Source organism: Sebastes umbrosus, chromosome 16, assembly GCF_015220745.1.
Source record: "Sebastes umbrosus isolate fSebUmb1 chromosome 16, fSebUmb1.pri, whole genome shotgun sequence".
In the NCBI taxonomy this organism is placed as follows: Eukaryota; Metazoa; Chordata; class Actinopteri; order Perciformes; family Sebastidae; genus Sebastes; species Sebastes umbrosus.
This window is the reverse complement of record NC_051284.1, coordinates 18,290,160-18,310,183: the sequence shown is the minus strand read 5'-3', so window position 1 is coordinate 18,310,183 and position 20,024 is coordinate 18,290,160. Positions and strand designations below refer to the sequence as shown.

Genomic DNA, 20,024 nt, shown 5'->3' with positions numbered 1-20,024 from the left:
CACACAAATAAGATCCTCATGTTAAACGTTTAGTGAGGATATTGATAAATGTTTGTGTTCCTACACCGTCTACAGGTTCGGCTGAGGGCTTCAATAAGGCAGAACGAGACATCAACACTGCCGTCAAGTCTGGCAGGTGGGTAACGTTTGTTCTGTGTATTTCTTTTAGTATGTACACTTTGTTTTGTTGTACTGGTATCCTGACCGTTTCTGTCTTGTAGGTGGGTGATGTTGGAGAACGTCCACTTGGCCCCCGGATGGCTGATGCAGCTAGAAAAGAAGCTCCACTCCCTGCAGCCTCATTCCAGCTTCAGGCTTTTCCTGACAATGGAGATCAACCCCAAGGTAAACCACATCACTCATAAAAATATTTCCAACATTTCATAATCTTTTTATAATGAAGCTGTGAATTAATTCTCACTTCTAGCCCCAGAGTTTCTTTTTTCTTTCCCTCCTCAAAGTCTCAGTACTGTGTTTTTCCCGGCAGGTTCCCGTGAATCTGCTTCGTGCCGGTCGTATCTTTGTGTTCGAGCCTCCTCCTGGTGTCAAGGCCAACATGCTCAGAACCTTCAGCAGCATCCCTGTGGCTCGCATGTGCAAGGTGATTTTATCTTGCCGACATACTCACACTCCCACTTTTCCACCAAAAGCTTAATCATTAATGCTGTCTGCACACGTCCTCCACATTTGCCATCTTAATGACCTTTTCTCTATGTTTCTGCAGGCTCCCAACGAGCGTGCTCGTCTCTACTTCCTGCTGGCTTGGTTCCACGCAGTCATTCAGGAGCGTCTGCGCTATGCACCACTGGGCTGGTCCAAGAAATATGAGTTTGGAGAGTCTGACCTCCGCTCTGCCTGCGACACCATTGACACCTGGCTGGATGACACTGCTAAGGTTGGAGATTATTTCAATCAATTATTTAATCAAATTTCAATTACGATTTTTAACGTGTCATCATAAGAATTATTTGTTGGCAATATACACTTATATCAACAACCTATAAATTCATACAGTTCAAACAGTAAGTTCATCAGATAAATTACTTCAGTATTAGAGTTTTGAGAGTGTATTAAAAATATGACTCACACACACACACACACACAGGGTCGTCAAAATATTGCACCAGACAAGATCCCCTGGGCGGCCCTGAAAACCCTGATGGCCCAGTCCATCTATGGCGGTCGCATTGACAATGAGTTTGACCAGCGTCTGCTCAACACCTTCCTGGACCGCATCTTCACCAAGCAAAGCTTCGACAGCGAGTTCAAACTGGCTCTCAAGGTTGACGGGCACAAGGACATCAAGATGCCCGACGGCATTCGGTCAGTAGTGGCTTTTCTTAAAATTACTTTGGGTTTATTAATACTGAAATGTTGTTTTCCTGATGACCTCAACCAGTTAAGGAAATATTTATGATTTTGATTTGTTACAGGCGCGAGGAGTTCATGCACTGGGTTGAGATGCTTCCCGACACTCAGACTCCATCCTGGCTCGGGTTGCCTAGCAATGCTGAGAAGGTCTTGCTCACCACTCAGGGTACGCCACAGCTGGTCATCTTCGTCATCTATACTCTGGTGTTCTGTCACACAACACATCCTGTTTCTTCTTCTTCCTCAATCCATCTATTAAGATTTCATGTTTTCTCAGAGCAGCTCATTAACCATCTCTCTCTCTATTCTAGTGTCTTTACTTTTATTTTGACAGGGTACAACGAGGAGTCAAGATCTTAATATTTTTTGTGTCTGCTTTGGGCAGAATACTGTGTGTGTGTGTGTGGTGGCAAAGAATATGTTAAGGGTGCTCCCTTCTACTAATCTCTCATCTTCTCATGGGTTCATTTCACCAGTTAGTTTCTATGCTATCACAAGTAGCTCCTAGTATCAGTCTTGTATATCGTAGTCCCATAGTTTAGCCTAGCTGTAGTTAAAGCCATCATACTTTAAAAAGGTGCTCTGCCCAAAGGAAGGGTGTGTGTGCCCTCACCCTCCAGCGGCTGTATTTCACAGCCATCATGTCGCTTTGCTGAAATATTATCCCCACCCCACCCTCAGAGTAGGATTCAAAGCAACCACATTCCTCCCCATCCCCTCTATCATCCCCTCCCTCCCTGTTTTGTCAGATTGATTTCCACACCCTCTCCAAACTTCCACCGTCCCAGCTGCCAAAGCATCCACCTGCCTCACTACCCCTCTCCCTCATCCTCACCCCTACAACCTATTACCCTACATTGGTTATTTTTTTATTTCTTTTACAGAGCCTGTCAAGAATGCGGTTCATTTATCCACTTGGGAACTATGTTGAATACTTGATGGAAATATTGCCTGAAGCCTTGTGTGTCTTTCATCCTTCTAATTTGTTTGTGTCTCTCACAACTCCTTTTTTGATAAAAAAAAACCCAAACCTTTTATTAACACACCCTCAAGGTAAGCTGTTTGTGTCTTTGTTCCACTATTAATTTCTTCTCCCCCTACCTCCCACCATGGCCTTGTCTTCCACCTCCCTCCCCGCTCACTCGCTCCCTCCGCCCGGCTGCGCAGGCATTGACATGATGGGTAAGATGCTGAAAATGCAGACGTTGGAGGATGAGGACGACCTTGCCTACGACACGGAAATAAAGGAGCGCGCTTCGTCCACAACTGACGCCCAGCCGGCCTGGATGAGGATCCTCCACACCACTGCCAGCAACTGGCTGCAGCTCGTGCCCCAAACAGTCAATCCACTCAAACGGACAGTGGAGAACATCAAGGTAATGGCAGAAATAAGAGGAAAGGTGGTTGGCAAGCAGACTTCAGGACAGGAGACAGACCTAGAACATTGTGTTCTGTGCAACATACTCGGCAATTACTGATATGTTGATCAGTTGTTTTGTTATATGACTTTATGTAGACTCATGAGGTGACGAGGGTAAAATGAAACAAAATAAAAGCACAGGGCTTGAATTTCAGCAGATGAATATGTACTTACTTTTTCTGTGTCATTCTGTATTTGATTTAATGTCCTCTTTGTCCAAACACACAAACACTAGGACCCACTGTTCCGGTTCTTCGAGCGTGAGGTGAAGATGGGTGGCAAAATGCTGCAGGAGGTCCGTCAGGATCTGACCGATGTGGTTCAAGTGTGCGGGGGCAAGAAGAAGCAGACTAACGACTTGCGCACACTCATTAGCGAACTTGTTAAAGGTAATATCTTAAGAAAATATAGGAAAGTCACTGCACACTTAAAATAACTCATTGTCGGCCTTGACCATAGACTGTGTATATAGATGGACGACGCGTCTCCACTTCCTGAAGTAAAGCCAAAATATCCCGGATACGGGAGCTGCTATCTTGAGATTTTGACGTCATTTGGAGCCAGAGTCGGCGCAGTAGTGATCAGGGGCCTGGAGCCGCGGTATCAAGGTCACTCAGAGCAGCGGCCAATCACAGCTGTCAATCACCCCCTTTTTATAGCATCAAATAACATATTGAAACCAAACTCGTGATAAGATTGAACTAAAATGACCGAAACCATCTTTGAGAATATTATTTGACGTGTACTTTTACTTTTTAGTTTGGTCCGTGTCCCATTCGCCAACATGGAGGGGGCAGGGTTTATGGCCTATACTGCAGCTAGCCACCAGGAGGCGATCGAGATGTTTTGGCTTCACTTTTGGGGAGCTGTCATGTCTTCCATTTTTATATACAGTCTATATATGGTCTTGACCAACAAGATGTCCTTGAACAGATAATACTTTGAGGGATTAACTGGAATACACCGGTATTTCTTTCTCCCCAGGCATCCTCCCTCGCAGCTGGTGTCGGTACACCGTTCCAGCCGCCATGACTGTGATCCAGTGGGTGGCAGACTTCAGTGAGCGCATCAAACAGCTGCAGCAGATCTCCCAGGGTGCTGCCAGCGGGGGTGCAAAGGAACTGAAGGTACTGTTTGTGTACAGCATCAAACAACCTGTACACAAATAGTATGATGGATTTCTTAAACATTGACAGAGCCACTCACAGTACTGTTATCTTTCTTTTCTCCTCCTGTCTCTCCTTCTCCAGAACATCCACGTGTGCCTCGGCAGCCTGTTTGTACCAGAGGCTTACATCACCGCTACACGCCAGTATGTGGCCCAGGCTAACAGCTGGTCTCTGGAAGAGCTGTGTCTGGAGGTCAACGTCACCACCGCCCAGGGCGCCGCACTGGATGCGTGCAGCTTCGGCATCAAAGGTCAGACAAGCAGGGTCCTACTAATTCTCTAGCGCCCCAGTCACGAATGTGACAAATACTCACACAACTCTTGAACATTTTAATCCAGTTGATTGTCCCCAAAGGTTTGTAAAAATGAAGTTTCAAGGGTTCTAATGTGTAACATCCTCACTGTTTCTCTCAGGTCTGAAACTGCAGGGAGCTATTTGTGCCAACAACAAGCTGTCTCTGTCCACCTCCATCTCCACTGAGCTGCCTCTCACTCAGCTTCGCTGGATCAAGCAAAGCAACGCTGAGAAGAGAAACTTGGTATGAACAAGATATGTATACACAGACATAAAACTATTAATCTTTCTATCAAATAATCTATACAGTCAGACGATTTAGAAAAAGATATGATGACACCGTTAAACCTCTGGGGTCATGTCACTCACTTCATACTTTTTATGATATCTCTATAACAGATGTATGTAGTGACTTACTTTAAAAACTGTCCTGCAGCACGCCGTTCCTCCGTTACAGCGAGCCATCACTTCTTCGTATAATCCATCCAGGGGCTTGGTAATCCATCAAGGAAACACTGTTGTTTTTGGACACTTTCTAAAATACAAAAATCGATAATGTGATATATTATATTCTTATTTATCCAATGCCGACTATACAAACAACTCTTGAACGTTTCTGTTTGGTGAATGAGATTTCTGGCAGACATGTTGACTCTCCTCTCCAATCACAAGCTGTATTAGATGGTGAACCGTGCACGAAGCACTGCGCCAATGACGGTTGTAAAATGGTGTATTGACGATTTACAAACGTGATTGGAGAGAGTAAACTTTTGCACATAGTTTGTTGTAGAAAATTAATGGAATGTTGGAACATTCAAATTCCGTTTTACTTTTTCTTTTGACTTCTTGGTCTTATAACTTCTTATGTAATATCTCTGCAGCATACATATTCAAATAGCCTATGTTGTGCTGAAACTAAGGATATTACTTGCTTGTGCCTTACAGTACTGAGTTTACACACGTTTATATATTAAGAGAGTCGAAGCCCCAGTAATGGGGAAAAAATGGCTCAGATCCCAGAGGGGATTCAGCTTTCGCAACGGCTTTGTGTCTCATCACATTTTGTTTTCTCGTCATCGCAGGTGACTCTTCCCGTGTACCTGAACTTCACCAGGTCCGACCTCATCTTCACTGTTGACTTTGACATCGCCACCAAGGAAGATCCACACAGCTTCTATGAGCGTGGAGTTGCTGTCCTGTGCACCGAGTAGATGAAACACAAGTCATTCCTGAAGACCAGAGAGTCTTGATTATTAAACCACACATAATCACCTACATTCATTGCTTATATTAACCAGTATTTAAAAAGTAGTTTGTGGCTTGTTGCATTCCGATATAGAACGTAGTCAAACACATTCGTGGAGCAGTAATTAACATGTAGTCATTCTTAGTGTTTTTGCAAAGTGTCTTAGAAGGTGAAGAGAATGATGACAGATGGTAAATGAAAAGATGAACTGTGGAAAGGGAAAGTTGAAAGTAAAAAATGTTTTTATGAAGGAAACTGTTATGTTTTTAGATTGAATAAAGGCTGTCGGAATGAAATGAACTGCATTAATGACTTAAGCGTGGTCTTTCGTGATAAATAAAATTGACGCTAACGGGGAAACAGATTGTCCTAATTAATACTTCTGAGGGGAATCCCACTCTTGTCTTTTATAAATTGGGTTCAGCAAACTGGAATAGTGGACAGCATCACAGAGAATGGATCCAATAACTTTAATATGAATTTGCAGAGGAGATGAAGGTCTCTTGTTTCCCAGATCCCAGATCATTTCTTGACCTCTGGATATGGTGACACTTTCAACACCGAACCAAAGAGCACATGGAAGTGGACTTTGAACTTTGTGCTGAACTTCAGTTCCTTCTCTCTGTCTTCATGCTTTGTTTATTGTGTGTAGTTTAAATATCACGGTTAGCGTCAAAACTTGTATATTGCGACAACCCCCTAATAGACCACTCGTGAAATTTTCTCTTACCTAAGAGATGAGCAAAAATAAGAAAACATTGGCAAATCCCAGAAATAAATGGGTACCAACAAAATAATTCATGGATATGAACAAAAATAACAGCAAATTTGTTCGTATATTGCTCACCCATTGACTTCCAAGAGGAATTTGCAATCTATATATATATATATTTTTTTTTTCCCCTCATTGATACATATTTAGAATGTAAAATTTTATCAGCACCTCATTTTAACAAAATTATATTTTGATGGGGCACCTGTGGCTAGAGTTCAGCGGAGCTATAGTTACTGAGTGCTGTCTTTATCATTACAATCAGGAGGGGCTCAAACTGATTTAGTTTATGTGGACAAAAAAACAAAACAGTATCATGTTTAATTTTCTAAGTTTTTCTTTAATTGGTGTATGGGAAAATACAGTTTCTTCATTGCAAGTGCACAGGTGTCTATTATGGAGACCGAGGTTACTATGGTAATTTTTCCCAACAAAAATCGTAATTGCTTAAAGACAATCAGCACATTATGTGACACCTGTGAGACACTCAAAATAACTGGAGGTAGAAAATAAACCCTCAGGTCACTACACCGTTTTATCTATCTATTCATGAGTAAACAAAGTGCATTGCCTGGTTACTATTTAGAGTCTTTCATTGTACCTTAAATCGTTTAAGGCATTGAATATGACTGCAGTACTTCAGTCTGTCAGTCCATGATTGGATGGCTCTAACATGGTTCAAATGCAGAGTCCCTTTCTTCTTGTTTGTACTCCATGTTGACAACACACTGCCTCTTTCTTTGCCCCGGCTCCACCACTTCAGCTCCAGGGAAACCCAGCTTTCTCTTGTGACGCGATCTGGGGTCAAAGGGGCAGTGGGATCTCTCAGAGGACCGATCCAGCATCTGGGACGAACTCCCTTCCACTGGGGTTACAGGTCCAGGTGTGTGAGGTGTGGAGGATCTTGTAGTGTGCAAGCCTGAATCATCAAATTGGTAATGCAATTCTACATCCATGGTTTGGGTGTGTATTGTTGAATCATTGGCCATTTCCTCTGTGAGATCTCTACAACCACTGTGCAAGGGCATAATGTCACACAGATCAGAGTCACTTCCACATTTCATCTGGACATCCATAGGATGTTGCTGCTCTGTTACAGGATCTCTCATCCCATTTTTCACCACTTCTCTGGGGGCAACAGAAGCAGGGTGATGGAGGATAAATCTCCTGCTCCTCGCCGAGAACCGACAGCATCCTCCTCCTCCTCCTCCTCCTCCTCCCCCTGTTCCCTGCTGTCTCGTTCGCCTGCCGGAGACACCCACATCGATGTTTGACTCGTCAGAATCCTCAGAGCTCCCGTCGTATGGGTCCAGAAACTACAATCACAAGCACACATGCATACATTCATGAACACATAGAACAGTAGAGGATTTTGCAGCAGAAATGGATTTATTAGACAAAGGAGAAAGCTTACTAAAGAATAACAGCCGTGCCTTCCTGCGGGCTTGTGTTTTAACGGCAGTGTCCGCCGAAAGGTCCCGCTTTCTGGTGTACTGCTCACACATCCCTGCTCAATGAGGAATTCAGGGATTTATTGCATCAACAAGTGATTCCTTTTTACAATCAAAAAGCTCAATACATGCTGGAAATCATCCCAGTGTGCCCTTCATAAATAATGTTACCAAGACCACAAAAGATACAGTAGAAAGGTGTATGTCTGGTGCCAAGATAATGGGCATGTAGAGTCAGTTTCTGGGAAAGAAACTCAATTTGATCCCATTTTAAAGAGGACCTATTATGCTTTTTTTTCCAGGCGCATATTTGTATTTTGGGGTTTTTACTAGAACATGTTTCCATGCTTTAATGTTCAACAAACGCTTTACTTTTCTCATACCGGTTGTGCTGCAGCACCTCTTTTCACCTTCTGTCTGAAACGCTCTGTTTGAGCTCTGTCTCCCTTTGGCGTAGACTTTGGGATTTGTAACTTTGCAGACCTTTTAAATGCACAAAAAAACTATATAACATGCAAAATGAAAGGGGGAAAGCACAAAAGCACAATAGGTCCCCTTTAAAACAAAATTCATGGAGATATCCAATGGAAAAAAAGTCCTAAGTTTGGGACTGCGCACACTCTTTTTAAGCCATTTAAAATCTACGTATACTACACAAGTTTACAGTGTCACTCATGTAATTGTGCTTATTGTGTGTGTAATGTTCACATTCAAAAATAAACTAATACCATAGTGCTGGTGTCCGACCATCTTGGACTGATCTCTGAGTCAGAATCGGTGCTGGACTCCACTTTACACATCTCCTGACAGAGAACAGAGGTCACTCCAGTTCACACTTATATGTCAAAGCAAGAAAACAGTGAAATGCAAGTGATTTTTTATTTTAAGACTGGAAAAAAGGGCCATAGCTCTCTCTCTCTCTCAATATGGTGATAAACTGATCTCACCATGTATTTGAAAGCAAGCTGGTCCATGTTGTTGGGCACATGTCTATCCTTGTGATCTAATTGGAGAGAACAAATATGAATTTGTAGTGCAATAATGCATTTAAGCACATTCAAAAGACATCACACATATTTGTTTAAAAAAAGTAGAAAAAGCTACTCAAATGACCCACTCAGTGCCAGAATGTCCAAGAAAGCATATACTAAATGAATATCATGCAAACCATGTCACATTATATAAAGTTAGTAAATGTTTTTAATTTTGCAAAAAAAAATAATAAATGGAAAATACTGATACCTGGAAGGGAGAGTTGTCGTCTTCCTCTATATGCCATGACATTTGGCGCGTTTAAGTAAAAACAGGCCAATTTAAAAGATGTATTGTGAGATTGTGTAGTCAGGTAAGCTGGTAGATTAATTAACCACCAGGTGCCTTTGATATGATGCAGCCAAGTGTGTGCACACCATAAACAGCATTGACACGAGTTCAAAACGCCACTTAATTTGCTAATTAACCTTTTCAAGATTTTACCAAAATAAAATGTCCATCCGGTGATTTTCAAAATAAAACTCATATTTTACCTGCTCTTGATGGTAGTGCACCGCAGCCTAAATATCATTTTATATAAGTTGTGTTTTCTACCCCCAATGGTTGATACAGTTTCACTATAACTTTAATATCTCAGAATTCTGGCTATGTAAATCACAATCATGACAGTGTCTTCACAAAACCTCTTATTGTTGCTGCCATGCATCTCACTTCCTCTTATTAATGTACACTTACTAAAAGCAGCATTTAGGACATCTAAATAGAATTTCAGTTTTGTTCTGTATGTCTTCCAAATTATTCTTTATATATTATTATGTCATTATTTATATATATATAAATATTTAAAAAATATTTAAAGGGTTTCAAAATCCGTACAGTAAAATATATAGGCTATATGTTGTATATTTTTTATTTTCAAAATAAAACTCATATTTTACCTGCTCTTGCTGGTAGTGCACTGCAGCCTAAATATAATTTTATATTCATCCTGACCACCTGTCAACCTGTTTTTTTTCATATGTATATTTTATATATATATACTGTATATATATATATAATATATATAATATATATATTTATATATATATTATATATATTATATAAATATATATATAATAAATATTATATATAATATATAAATATATATAATATAAATATTATATATAAATAATATATAAATATATATAATTGTATATATAAATATATACAATATAAATATTATATATATAATATATAATATAAATATATATATATATATATTTATATATATTATACATTTTATATATAATATATAAATACATATAAATATATATATATATAAATATTTAAAAAATACTTAAAGAGTTTCAAAATCCGTACAGTAACATATATAGGCTATATGTTGTGTTTTTTTTGTTTTTTTCTCCCTCAGGTAACTTGGTTTAATTTTTTTTTTTTTTAAAGTTTTACAGAAGTAAAAACCTGTGGCATCTTTATTATTGTAAAACAGCTCTAGTCGTGCCCTCCTCCACCAGTTCCCCGTTGAACCGTTGGAGGGAACCATGGATGTATTAAAAGAGGTGGAACGGGGAGAGTCGGACTGCCCGCTACATGGCACCACCGCTCCCCCCTCCCTTCCCCTAACCGTGCGTCACATCCGGGCTCTGGGGGAAAGGAAAAGGGAATGAATGTTAAATTTCAAAGATGGCGGCGGAGGGAGGAGGGAAGGAGATGAACGAAATTAAAACTCAGTTCACCACTCGGGAAGGCGTCTACAAACTCCTCACTCACTCCGAATACAGCCGCCCGAACAGGGTGCCCTTCAACTCGCAAGGGTCCAACCCGGTCAAGGTCTCCTTCGTGAACGTCAACGACCAGTCCGGTAACGGCGACCGGATCTGCTTCAATGTGGGCCGGGAGCTCTACTTCTACATCTACAAAGGCGTCAGAAAGGTAGCTATTGGCAACGGGAAATACATCAATACAGCTTGTTAAGACACTTCACTGCTGGGTTATCTGTTGCTGAACTTCTAGGCTTGTGTTGGCTGTTGTAGCTGAATAACTCAGGCAGGTGCTTGACTTTGAAATTAGCTGGTTGCTAAGTTAGTTAGCTTGGAGCTAACGTTAGAGCTTCAACGGAACCAAGGCCTATGGAACGGAGGCTGGGACACAGTGTCATCAATACGTCATAGCTTTGGGGGTACCACACATGCAAGGGGGATGATTTAATAATAATAATAATAATAATACATTTGACTTGTATAGCGCCTTTCAGAAACCAAAGGACGCTTTACAAAGTGGGCACACAAATCATACTAATAAATAACATAAGATACAACTTTACTGTCAGTATGCAGTGAAATTCATTTTGCATCCATAGGCAGCTCAGTTTGAGAAAAAGTTCACATCCATTATACATACTGTTACCATAGACAGACAGACAAGTAAGACCCATCACACACAAAATCACATTTATTCATACATAACCCATTACAAAATTAAATTATAGAGGAGAAACTATAGCTAAGTAATTAAAAGAGTGATGTGTAGGAAGAGTCAGCTGAGATCATATTCCTTGATGAACAGGTGGTGTTTGAGGTGTATGGAACGGAGGCTGGGACACAGTGTCATCAATACGTCATAGCTTTGGGGGTACCACACATGCAAGGGGGATCATTTAATAATAATAATAATAATAATAATACATTTGACTTATATAGCGTCTGTGAGAAACCCAAGGACGCTTTACAAAGTGGGCAAGGCAAGGCAAGGCAAGGCAGCTTTATTTGTATAGCATATTTCAACAACAGGGCAATTCAAAGTGCTTTACAGAAACATTCAAGAACATTGCGACAAAATGCAAAAGAACATTAAGAAATAATTAAAACAGTTATAAAAACATAAAAACATTAAAACATTAAAGATTAGAAAATAAAAACAAGCTAAAAATAAAAGCTAGGATAGAAGCTAAAATTGCATAAAACTCAAAAGAGTAAAAGTTATAGTGCAGTGTCAGAATAAAAGGCACCCGCAAACAGGAAAGTTTTAAGCTTTGTTTTAAAAGAAGTGAGAGTTGGAGCGGTCCTGCAGGTTTCTGGGAGCTTGTTCCAGATATTTGGTGCATAAAAACTGAATGCTGCTTCTGCATGTTTAGTTCTGACTCTGGGGACACTAAGCAGACCTGATCCAGATGACCTGAGAGGTCTGGATGGTTCATAACACAGCAGAAGATCAGAAATGTATTTTGGCCCTTTGGCACACAAAATCATACTAATAAATAACATACGATACAACTTAACTGTCAGTATGCACTGAAATTCATTTTGCATCCATAGACAGCTCAGTTTGAGGAAAAAGCACACATCCAATAGATATTAGACTGTTACCATAGACAGACAGACAAGTAAGACCCATCAGACAAAAAACAAAACACATCATATTTATTCATACATAACTAAATTATAGAGGAGAAACTATAGCTAAGTAATTAAAAGAGTGATGTCTAGGAAGAGTCAGCTGAGATCATAGGCCTTGATGAACAGGTGGTGATTGAGGTGTTTTTTGAAAGTGTCCAGGGATGAGGCATTTCTTATTTCAGGAGGGAAAGAGTTTCCATTACTATTATAAAAAGGAAATACTTTGTACAAGGGTATAAATATATAATATGCCTGTATATGTTCTTAATATGCTCTTGTGCAAAGTATTTCCTTTTATAATTGTAATGTAATTATAATGTAAATGTAATATAACTTATTATTTTAATGGAGCTTCCCAGCAAAAAGTATTTCACATGTTTGTACCTGTACAACCGGCGTGACAATAAACATCTTGAATCTTGATATTAAGAACATATATAATAAGAACATAGGCAGTATATATAGTATAAGATATATTTTTGTGTGAGAAGGTGTCGTATGAATTATCTATTTAAAAGTCTGATGGCCTGGGGGAAAAAACTGTTCCTCAGTCTGCTGGTGAGAGTCCTGGGGGTCCTGTATCTTCTACCGGAGGGCAGTAGGGAGAACAGGCTGTTGTGGGGGTGTGTGTTGACCTTAATGACCCTCAGGGTCTAATTTACTGGATTTACTTGTGTAAACTACCTCAACTCAAACAGGAAGTCTGAAAGTCAACTTTTAGGTAGCACCTTTTCCTCCAGAAGGTTGGTTACGCCTTAACGAGGAATGGTAGAGGGGTTATTTCACAATGCAGAATGATGTCATATCTGATGATGATTTATCATCATGGGAAAAGATGGCAAGATAAGGCACCTTGATACACTGTTAAACAAAACTTTTGTTTTGCATTTTAGGCAAGGCAAGGCAGCCTTATTTGTATAGCACATTTCAGCAACAGGGCAATTCAAAGTGCTTTACATAAACATTCAAGAACATTGCGACAAAGTGCAAAAGAACATTAAGACATAATTAAAACAGTTATAAAAACATTAAAGATTAGAAAATAAAAACAAGCTAAAAATAAAAGCTAGGATAGACGCTAAAATAGAGTATAACACACAAGAATAAAAGCTATAGTGCAGTATATAAGATCATTATCTGGTTTAAGAAAAGGCAAGCAGCAAACAGGAAAGTTTTAAGCTTTGCGTCATACCCCCATACTCCAAGACCCGTGACCTGACCTCCTTCCATAGGCCTTGAACGGAACTAGCTAACGTTAGCAGCCGCAGCTACTCTCGAGGCCAGGGGGCTAAATTATGTACCCAGTCCGTCAACCTGTTTTAGGCTTTTACTGGATGGTAGGACTCGTGAGTTTTTGTTAACAATCACTAGGATAAAGTTGACCTTTTTGATTAAATATAAGTTGTCAGGGTTGACACTGCTGCTGTAACGATTATTAGTTTGTGATGACAGTGACAGGTCGTACGTTGCCATCCATAAACACCTGTCGACGCCTTTTGACTGACAGGTGTCGACAAAATCACAATGATGGTAAATGGACTTGCATTTATATAGCGCTTTTCTAGTCTTCCGACCACACAAAGTGCTTTACACTACATGTCAGCATTCACCCATTCACACACACATTCATACACTGGTGGCAGAGGCTGCTAAGGTGCCAACTTTGCCCATCAGGATCTAATCTAAATACTCATTCACACACCTATGCTATGCCTTCGGGAGCAATTTGGGTTTAAGTGTTTTGCTCAAGGACACATCGACCATGTGACCTGAAGCAGCCGGAGATCGAACCACCAACCTTCCAATTGGTGGACAACCTGCTCTACCCTCTGAGCCCTCTGATCATCTGATCATCTGATGATGATGCCGATTCAGTGTATGGACAAACTAACTGCTGCCGTCACCCGTTGATTAATAATGACACTCTGATCTCAGCTTGGGGGATGTTTCTCCTCAAACTAAGCTGACTTTGCTCTGCTTGTAGGGAAATGCTAACGTTAACTCTTGGTGATGGTGGGTCCTGACGTATATGCAAAAAGAGAGAGCAGAGGTGGAAATCATATGATAACTCGCTACCAAGCGTTATCACGATACGTTGCCTACAGTATACTGGTATATGAAGATACAGGCTCTGCCACATGATACACCTATCTATCTATCTGTCTATCTAACCCTAGATGGGTTTCAGCTAACAGCTGACTTGACATCACATGTTGAACAGAAATCAGCTGACTTTTAACTTGAAGCAATGACTCATGACCTTTTAATTATTCACACAGAAACATGTGCATGTCATGTTATCTTTCCACCGCAAAACAGCTTTAGACTGGCTAAACTGAACTGAAGAACCAGAAGATAGATAGAACAGTTCCAGAGTTTGTAGTACAGAATTTGTAGTAAAAGACTTAAAAGAAGCTGAAAGAGATTGAAAATTGTATTCCTTCTATATGTTTTGCTGGAGCAGATACATGGCTACATTAATACAGCCAACAGTTAACAGACCTGTTTATTTTCTGTATGTGCACATCCGTAACCTTCTTACTTCCTGTGGCCGAGGCCCAATCGAAGTTCAGCGGTTCGATCCCCGGTTCCTCCGGTCACCTGTCGGAAGTGTCCCTGAGCAATACACTTATTCTCAAATTGCTCCCAATGGCAGTGCCATCGGTGCGTGAATGAGTATTTAGATTAGATCCTGATGGGCAGGTTGGCACCTTGCATGGCAGCCTTTGCCATCAGTGAATATGTGTGTGAATGGATGAATGCTGACATGTAGTGTAACAAGCTTTGAGTGGTCGGAAGACTAGAAAAGCGCTATATAAATTCATGTCCATTTACTTCAAAGTATCCTTCACAACTTGTTGGCATACGCTTTTTATCTACCCTCTTTGCCGATAATGTCAATCATCTAAGCACCGTCTTAATATCATGCATGCTGTTCTGAGGCATAAGAGCTGTGTTTTTGACTGGACTCTTGATGATTTGAACTAGTTTTAAGACTTGGTTTGACATTTTGTCTCTCTGAGGCGAGACAGAAACACTCAATGTCACATTTAACAGTAGTGGAGGAACCACTGAGTCATCATCTTCAATGAATTTTCCATTCTTCCAGTAGTGTAAACTGTAAATCATTAACAAATGGAACCGGTGTTATACTTGTTATCTACAGTATATGCCCAGGGTGTCTTGTTAACTGCAGAAAAATAATGTTTCCCTGACATCAGAAACAAACTGTAAATCATACAGTATGATTGCTAACATCTATCCATCTACATAGAAAAAGCCATAACTCTATAATTGAATCTATGCCAACTTGAATGTCTTCAACATTGTACCGTCAGCTCCTCTAAATTCCTTGTGTTTGAAATAAAGCACATTCTGCTCCAATGATTTATTACTGACATTTTGACCAACAATAGCCTTTGTCATGCAACAAAGTACATAAAGTCATTTTAGATATTTAAAGGTTACTTCATGTGCATTCATGCTTTCTCTCTTCAGGCTGCTGACCTGAGCAAGCCGATAGACAAACGCATCTACAAGGGAACGCAGCCCACCTGTCATGACTTCAACCACCTCACCGCCACAGCAGAGAGTGTGTCCTTGCTGGTGGGTTTCTCGGCAGGACAAGTACAGCTCATTGACCCTATCAAGAAGGAGACGAGCAAGCTCTTCAATGAGGAGGTAGGACTCTGAGTTTAGATATTAGATATTTTCCGAAGTAAAAGTCCCTAGAAGCGTATGATTCAACTTTTTCTGATGGTCTAGTGTTAAAAAAGTGAACATAAATCATAATACTTGTAGAATTGAAATTCTTAAAAATCGCAATACATATTGAATCGGCACTCAAGCATCGTGATAGTATTGAATCAGGAGATAGGCGCATCGTCCCAGCCCTAGTACTTTTTGTATTTTCCCTGTCCAACACCTTTAAACAGAATATTACCAAATGGCATAGGACTTTAATAGAGTATTCACTGTGAAATGTTAAGACTTTTAACATGTTCAGACTATCAATTTCTTGATGATGCTGTGCTGACATTATTTTTTTTTCTCTCCCCTTCTCCCTCCACTCTCTCCTTCCCTGACTGCCTTTCAAACCTCAACCTTCCCTTCCTCCTGTCAGAGACTAATAGACAAGTCCAGAGTAACATGCGTGAAATGGGTGCCCGGCTCTGAGAGCCTGTTTCTGGTCTCTCATGCCAGTGGGAATATGTACCTGTACAACGTGGAGCATACTTGTGGCACCACGGCACCCCACTACCAGCTGCTTAAACAGGGAGAGAACTACTCTGTACACACTTGCAAGAGTAAATCCACGCGGAACCCTCTCCTTAAATGGACAGTGGGTGAGGGGGCTCTGAATGAGTTTGCCTTCTCTCCAGATGGGAAGTTCCTAGCCTGTGTTAGCCAAGACGGCTTCCTACGAGTCTTCAACTTTGACGCGGTCGAGCTTCACGGCACCATGAAGAGCTACTTTGGCGGCTTGTTGTGCGTGTGCTGGAGCCCTGATGGAAAGTACATAGTTGCAGGTGGAGAGGACGATTTAGTGACTGTGTGGTCGTTTTTGGACTGCAGAGTCATCGCCCGAGGTCATGGGCACAAGTCGTGGGTTAGTGTGGTGGCGTTTGACCATTACACCACCAGCGTGGAGGAGAGTGACCCGATGGAGTTCAGTGGCAGCGATGAGGACTTCCAGGATCAGATGATCCACTTTGGACGAGACCGGGCCAACAGTACGCAGTCTCGACTCTCTAAGCGCAACTCCACGGACAGCCGGCCTGTTAGTGTCACATACCGGTTTGGCTCAGTGGGCCAGGACACTCAGCTGTGCCTATGGGACCTCACCGAGGACATCCTTTTCCCCCATCTTCCGCTCTCACGGACACGGACACACACTAACGTGATGAATGCTACCAGCCCCCCTGCAGGTGCTACAATAATCACTAACACCTCTAGTAACACTACTAATGGAAACAACAGTGGTGCCAATACTCCTGGCATTAACTCCCAATCTACTACATTACCACGCTCCAACAGCCTACCCCATTCAGCCGGCACCACAACAACAACAACAACGGCAAACAATACCAACAAGGCTGGCAGTGGTGGTGGTGGTGGTGGCGGTGGTAGCGGTGGTGGTGGCGGCGGCGGAGGCGGTGGCATCGGCAGTGGTATTATGGACAGTGCCATTGCTACAGGTGTGAGTAAGTTTGCCACGCTGTCACTCCATGACCGGAAGGAACGCCACCACGAGAAGGACCACAAACGCAACCACAGCATGGGTCACATCACCAGCAAGAGCAGCGACAAGCTCAACCTGCTGACAAAAACCAAAACAGACCCTGCTAAGACTCTGGGCACTCTGCTGTGCCCGCGCATGGAGGACGTGCCCCTCCTTGAGCCCCTCATCTGTAAAAAGATAGCACACGAGAGACTGACTGTACTCATATTTTTAGAGGACTGTTTAGTGACTGCTTGTCAGGAGGGATTTATTTGCACATGGGCGAGGCCAGGCAAAGTGGTAAGTTCTTTTTAATGTAGGAAATGTGGGGATAAATTGAAGTGTCTTTCAATTTTAAACTGTCCTAAAAATCAGTTGGTGGGCTGTAACTAAAAATCAAGACATATTCTGAAAGCATATAATAAACGTATGGACATTTGGAATAGCATTTTTTAGCTTTTATAGTTAAGCTCTTTGCAGACAGGCAAGTAACATATCAGACTTTGTGTAATGTACATCTGCTTTCCAGTGAAAGACCTATTATGCATAAGTTTAAAATATAACCCATGCTATGAAAATATTAGTCTGGTTATATAATACATCCTGATAAAGAGGATTTCCTGTGTAGACCTGCGAGGGGAAAGAAGACGTTAATCCATATGAAGTGTGTTCATTGGTTCATCATAATCATCCCACAATGCATAGCAGCATAGCCCAAGAAGTCATCTGCATACACTCTCACATTTCAGCTTTTATGCAAATGGCTCTGTATTTGCCCAAAGAATCTCTGCAGTTCCTCACATGCTTACAGCTTACTATGTGTATACACCCTTATATACTTCCCTATTTGTCTGTGTTTTGAGAGACTTTGCCAGAACGAGGCACATGATAGTCTGGATCTGGAACATGCAGGCTAGTTAGTCCAGTGATATTGTTACTACTTTAACAGGCGCTAGAGGCAAGTAAGAACACAAACAATACCATGATATTGAGGAGTAGCAGTAAAAATCATGGCTCCACACAGCCTGTAAGTGGGTAAAAATTGTGATTATTGCAAACCACTTAATATAAAAACTGCAATTAGAATCCAGTAATAGGAAAGAAGTTCAAACAAACCTCATTTTTATGGTTAAGGATTGAGTGTGTAATAGCAGAAGTGCAATAAACACGTAACGCTTAACAGTTTGGTAAGTTCTCCCTGTAAAAAAGGTCAGATGAAGAGGTTATAAAAGCCCTCTGGAAAAGTGCCTTGATCAAGCAAACCTCTCAAAGACATCATTAGTCTTACACTGTATACTCGGCATCCGCTTTGACTGCTGTGCACAGGCTTTTGATTAAATGCAGGGGACCGGGATATGGAAGGAAGAGGCTAGAGACTAATTTCTAATGCGCTATTTGTTGCTTGATTTTTTGCTACAGTATGTGAACTTTCCCAATGCAAATCTCCTTGTTTTCCTTTTTCCAGGGTTTATTGTCATCCCAAAACCAAGCCAGCTCTCCCAGTGGAACAGTAGTATAGCCACAATATTTCTGCTGCTAAAGAACCCTGCAACCCAGAGTCTGATGCTGCTCTTCACCCTGCAAGCATTGCAAGTTTTCCTTTTTCTTTTATACCCCTCCCCTTCCTCCCCCCTCCGATTTTTGTTAATGGCTTTTCTGTTCTTTTCGTTTATCACTCACTTGACCTAGTGGAGGAATGAAGCAAGAAAAGGTGTGGTGCAATTGTGGACTATTGCGCTGATGTACTATTGTTCTCTGGAGTTTTAACACATTTTTAGATTTTTAAAAATCTTTCTTCCATGTCAAATCTCATCAGACGGTTGTCCCCTCTGGAAATAAAGCTTTGCTTTGTGAGATGCAAACCAGACAATTGTGGCTTGAGATTAAAGGGATAGTTCATTTAAGTGTCATAATCTGTGTGTACCTTTTTTTTTTTAACCTCCTTGTTTAGCCCAGTCTCGGCTCAGGGTTACTGACTAAAATATGATTTTTGGATGAACTATCCTTTTACGAACAAGTGCGTGAGCATCTGAAAATTTTGCATCCATCCACATTCACCCACCACTTTTGTCTTTTCTTAAGTGGAATCTCCCCATCAACAACTTTGCACTGATTTTGTTATTTTGTTGTTTGTTTTTATAACTACTCTAATGGAACAAAAAAAAAAAAACAGAGGGTTGAGGACTGCCTTGTTGCACTCGGCTTTAACAATCCTCAGTCTTGAAATCTGAATCTATAAAGTTGGATGCTGCAATCATAGTCTTTTTAAAGAAAAAAAATGTTTGCACTTAAATTAGTTTATTAGAAGAAAATGGCTTTACATTTTTGGGTGTGCTCAGAACTCACAGATGGCTAATAACAGTAGGTGAAGAAAAATGATTAAAAAAAACTATTAAAACCTTTATCTATTGAGCATTTATTTTAATATTATTTCAGATTAAAATCTGCTCTGTATCATAATGTGTATATTGTAATTAATTGATTTGATGGGGGCCTAAGCAAACTACCATTACTCCAGTGGAAGTTTTGTCATTGATAGTTATATTTCTAAAGCCTAAAGTATACATATTAATAATATTAAAATAATCTTGAATACACTGTTTTCTGTTCCCTTTTTTGTTCACCCACATGTACTGTATTTACATAACAAAGCTGTAATGCCGCTGGCGTGGAAATTGCTTACATTGTCAAA

At 40.8% G+C, this 20,024-nt stretch overlaps 3 protein-coding genes across 8 annotated transcripts in view; 2 read left to right on the top strand and 1 right to left on the bottom strand.

Moving 5' to 3' along the window:
* The window catches only part of dync1h1 (dynein, cytoplasmic 1, heavy chain 1), a 32,311-nt gene extending 26,506 nt beyond the window's left edge, over window positions 1-5,805 (top strand). Inside the window, exons 67-78 of the mRNA XM_037746397.1 lie at window positions 76-136; window positions 222-345; window positions 488-601; window positions 725-895; window positions 1,106-1,323; window positions 1,434-1,537; window positions 2,539-2,747; window positions 3,027-3,180; window positions 3,776-3,918; window positions 4,042-4,210; window positions 4,374-4,498; window positions 5,337-5,805. Of these exons, the coding sequence (XP_037602325.1) occupies window positions 76-136; window positions 222-345; window positions 488-601; window positions 725-895; window positions 1,106-1,323; window positions 1,434-1,537; window positions 2,539-2,747; window positions 3,027-3,180; window positions 3,776-3,918; window positions 4,042-4,210; window positions 4,374-4,498; window positions 5,337-5,465 (1,721 nt within the window). The 3' untranslated portion in view covers window positions 5,466-5,805. The remainder of the gene's footprint in view (window positions 1-75; window positions 137-221; window positions 346-487; window positions 602-724; window positions 896-1,105; window positions 1,324-1,433; window positions 1,538-2,538; window positions 2,748-3,026; window positions 3,181-3,775; window positions 3,919-4,041; window positions 4,211-4,373; window positions 4,499-5,336) is intronic.
* A 1,091-nt stretch (window positions 5,806-6,896) lies between these two features.
* On the bottom strand, window positions 6,897-9,149 carry LOC119474388. Of its 6 annotated transcripts, none has more exons than XM_037746409.1 (5): window positions 8,966-9,149; window positions 8,671-8,726; window positions 8,452-8,558; window positions 7,687-7,782; window positions 6,897-7,588 (listed from the first exon to the last, which is right to left on the bottom strand). In XM_037746409.1, the coding sequence occupies exons 3-5, from the start codon at window positions 8,521-8,523 to the stop codon at window positions 6,941-6,943; spliced, it is 816 nt and encodes a 271-aa protein (XP_037602337.1). In that variant the 5' UTR covers window positions 8,524-8,558; window positions 8,671-8,726; window positions 8,966-9,149; the 3' UTR covers window positions 6,897-6,940. The 6 variants fall into 6 exon arrangements, with proteins under 6 accessions (XP_037602337.1, XP_037602338.1, XP_037602333.1 ...); XM_037746410.1 differs by having other exon boundaries at window positions 7,687-7,779; XM_037746405.1 differs by having other exon boundaries at window positions 8,452-8,526.
* A 1,054-nt stretch (window positions 9,150-10,203) lies between these two features.
* wdr20a (WD repeat domain 20a) lies at window positions 10,204-19,932 on the top strand. Its single transcript, XM_037746398.1, has 4 exons — window positions 10,204-10,648; window positions 15,610-15,792; window positions 16,235-17,632; window positions 18,798-19,932. The coding sequence occupies exons 1-4, from the start codon at window positions 10,400-10,402 to the stop codon at window positions 18,849-18,851; spliced, it is 1,884 nt and encodes a 627-aa protein (XP_037602326.1). The 5' UTR covers window positions 10,204-10,399; the 3' UTR covers window positions 18,852-19,932.
* The last annotated feature ends 92 nt before the right edge of the window (window positions 19,933-20,024 follow it).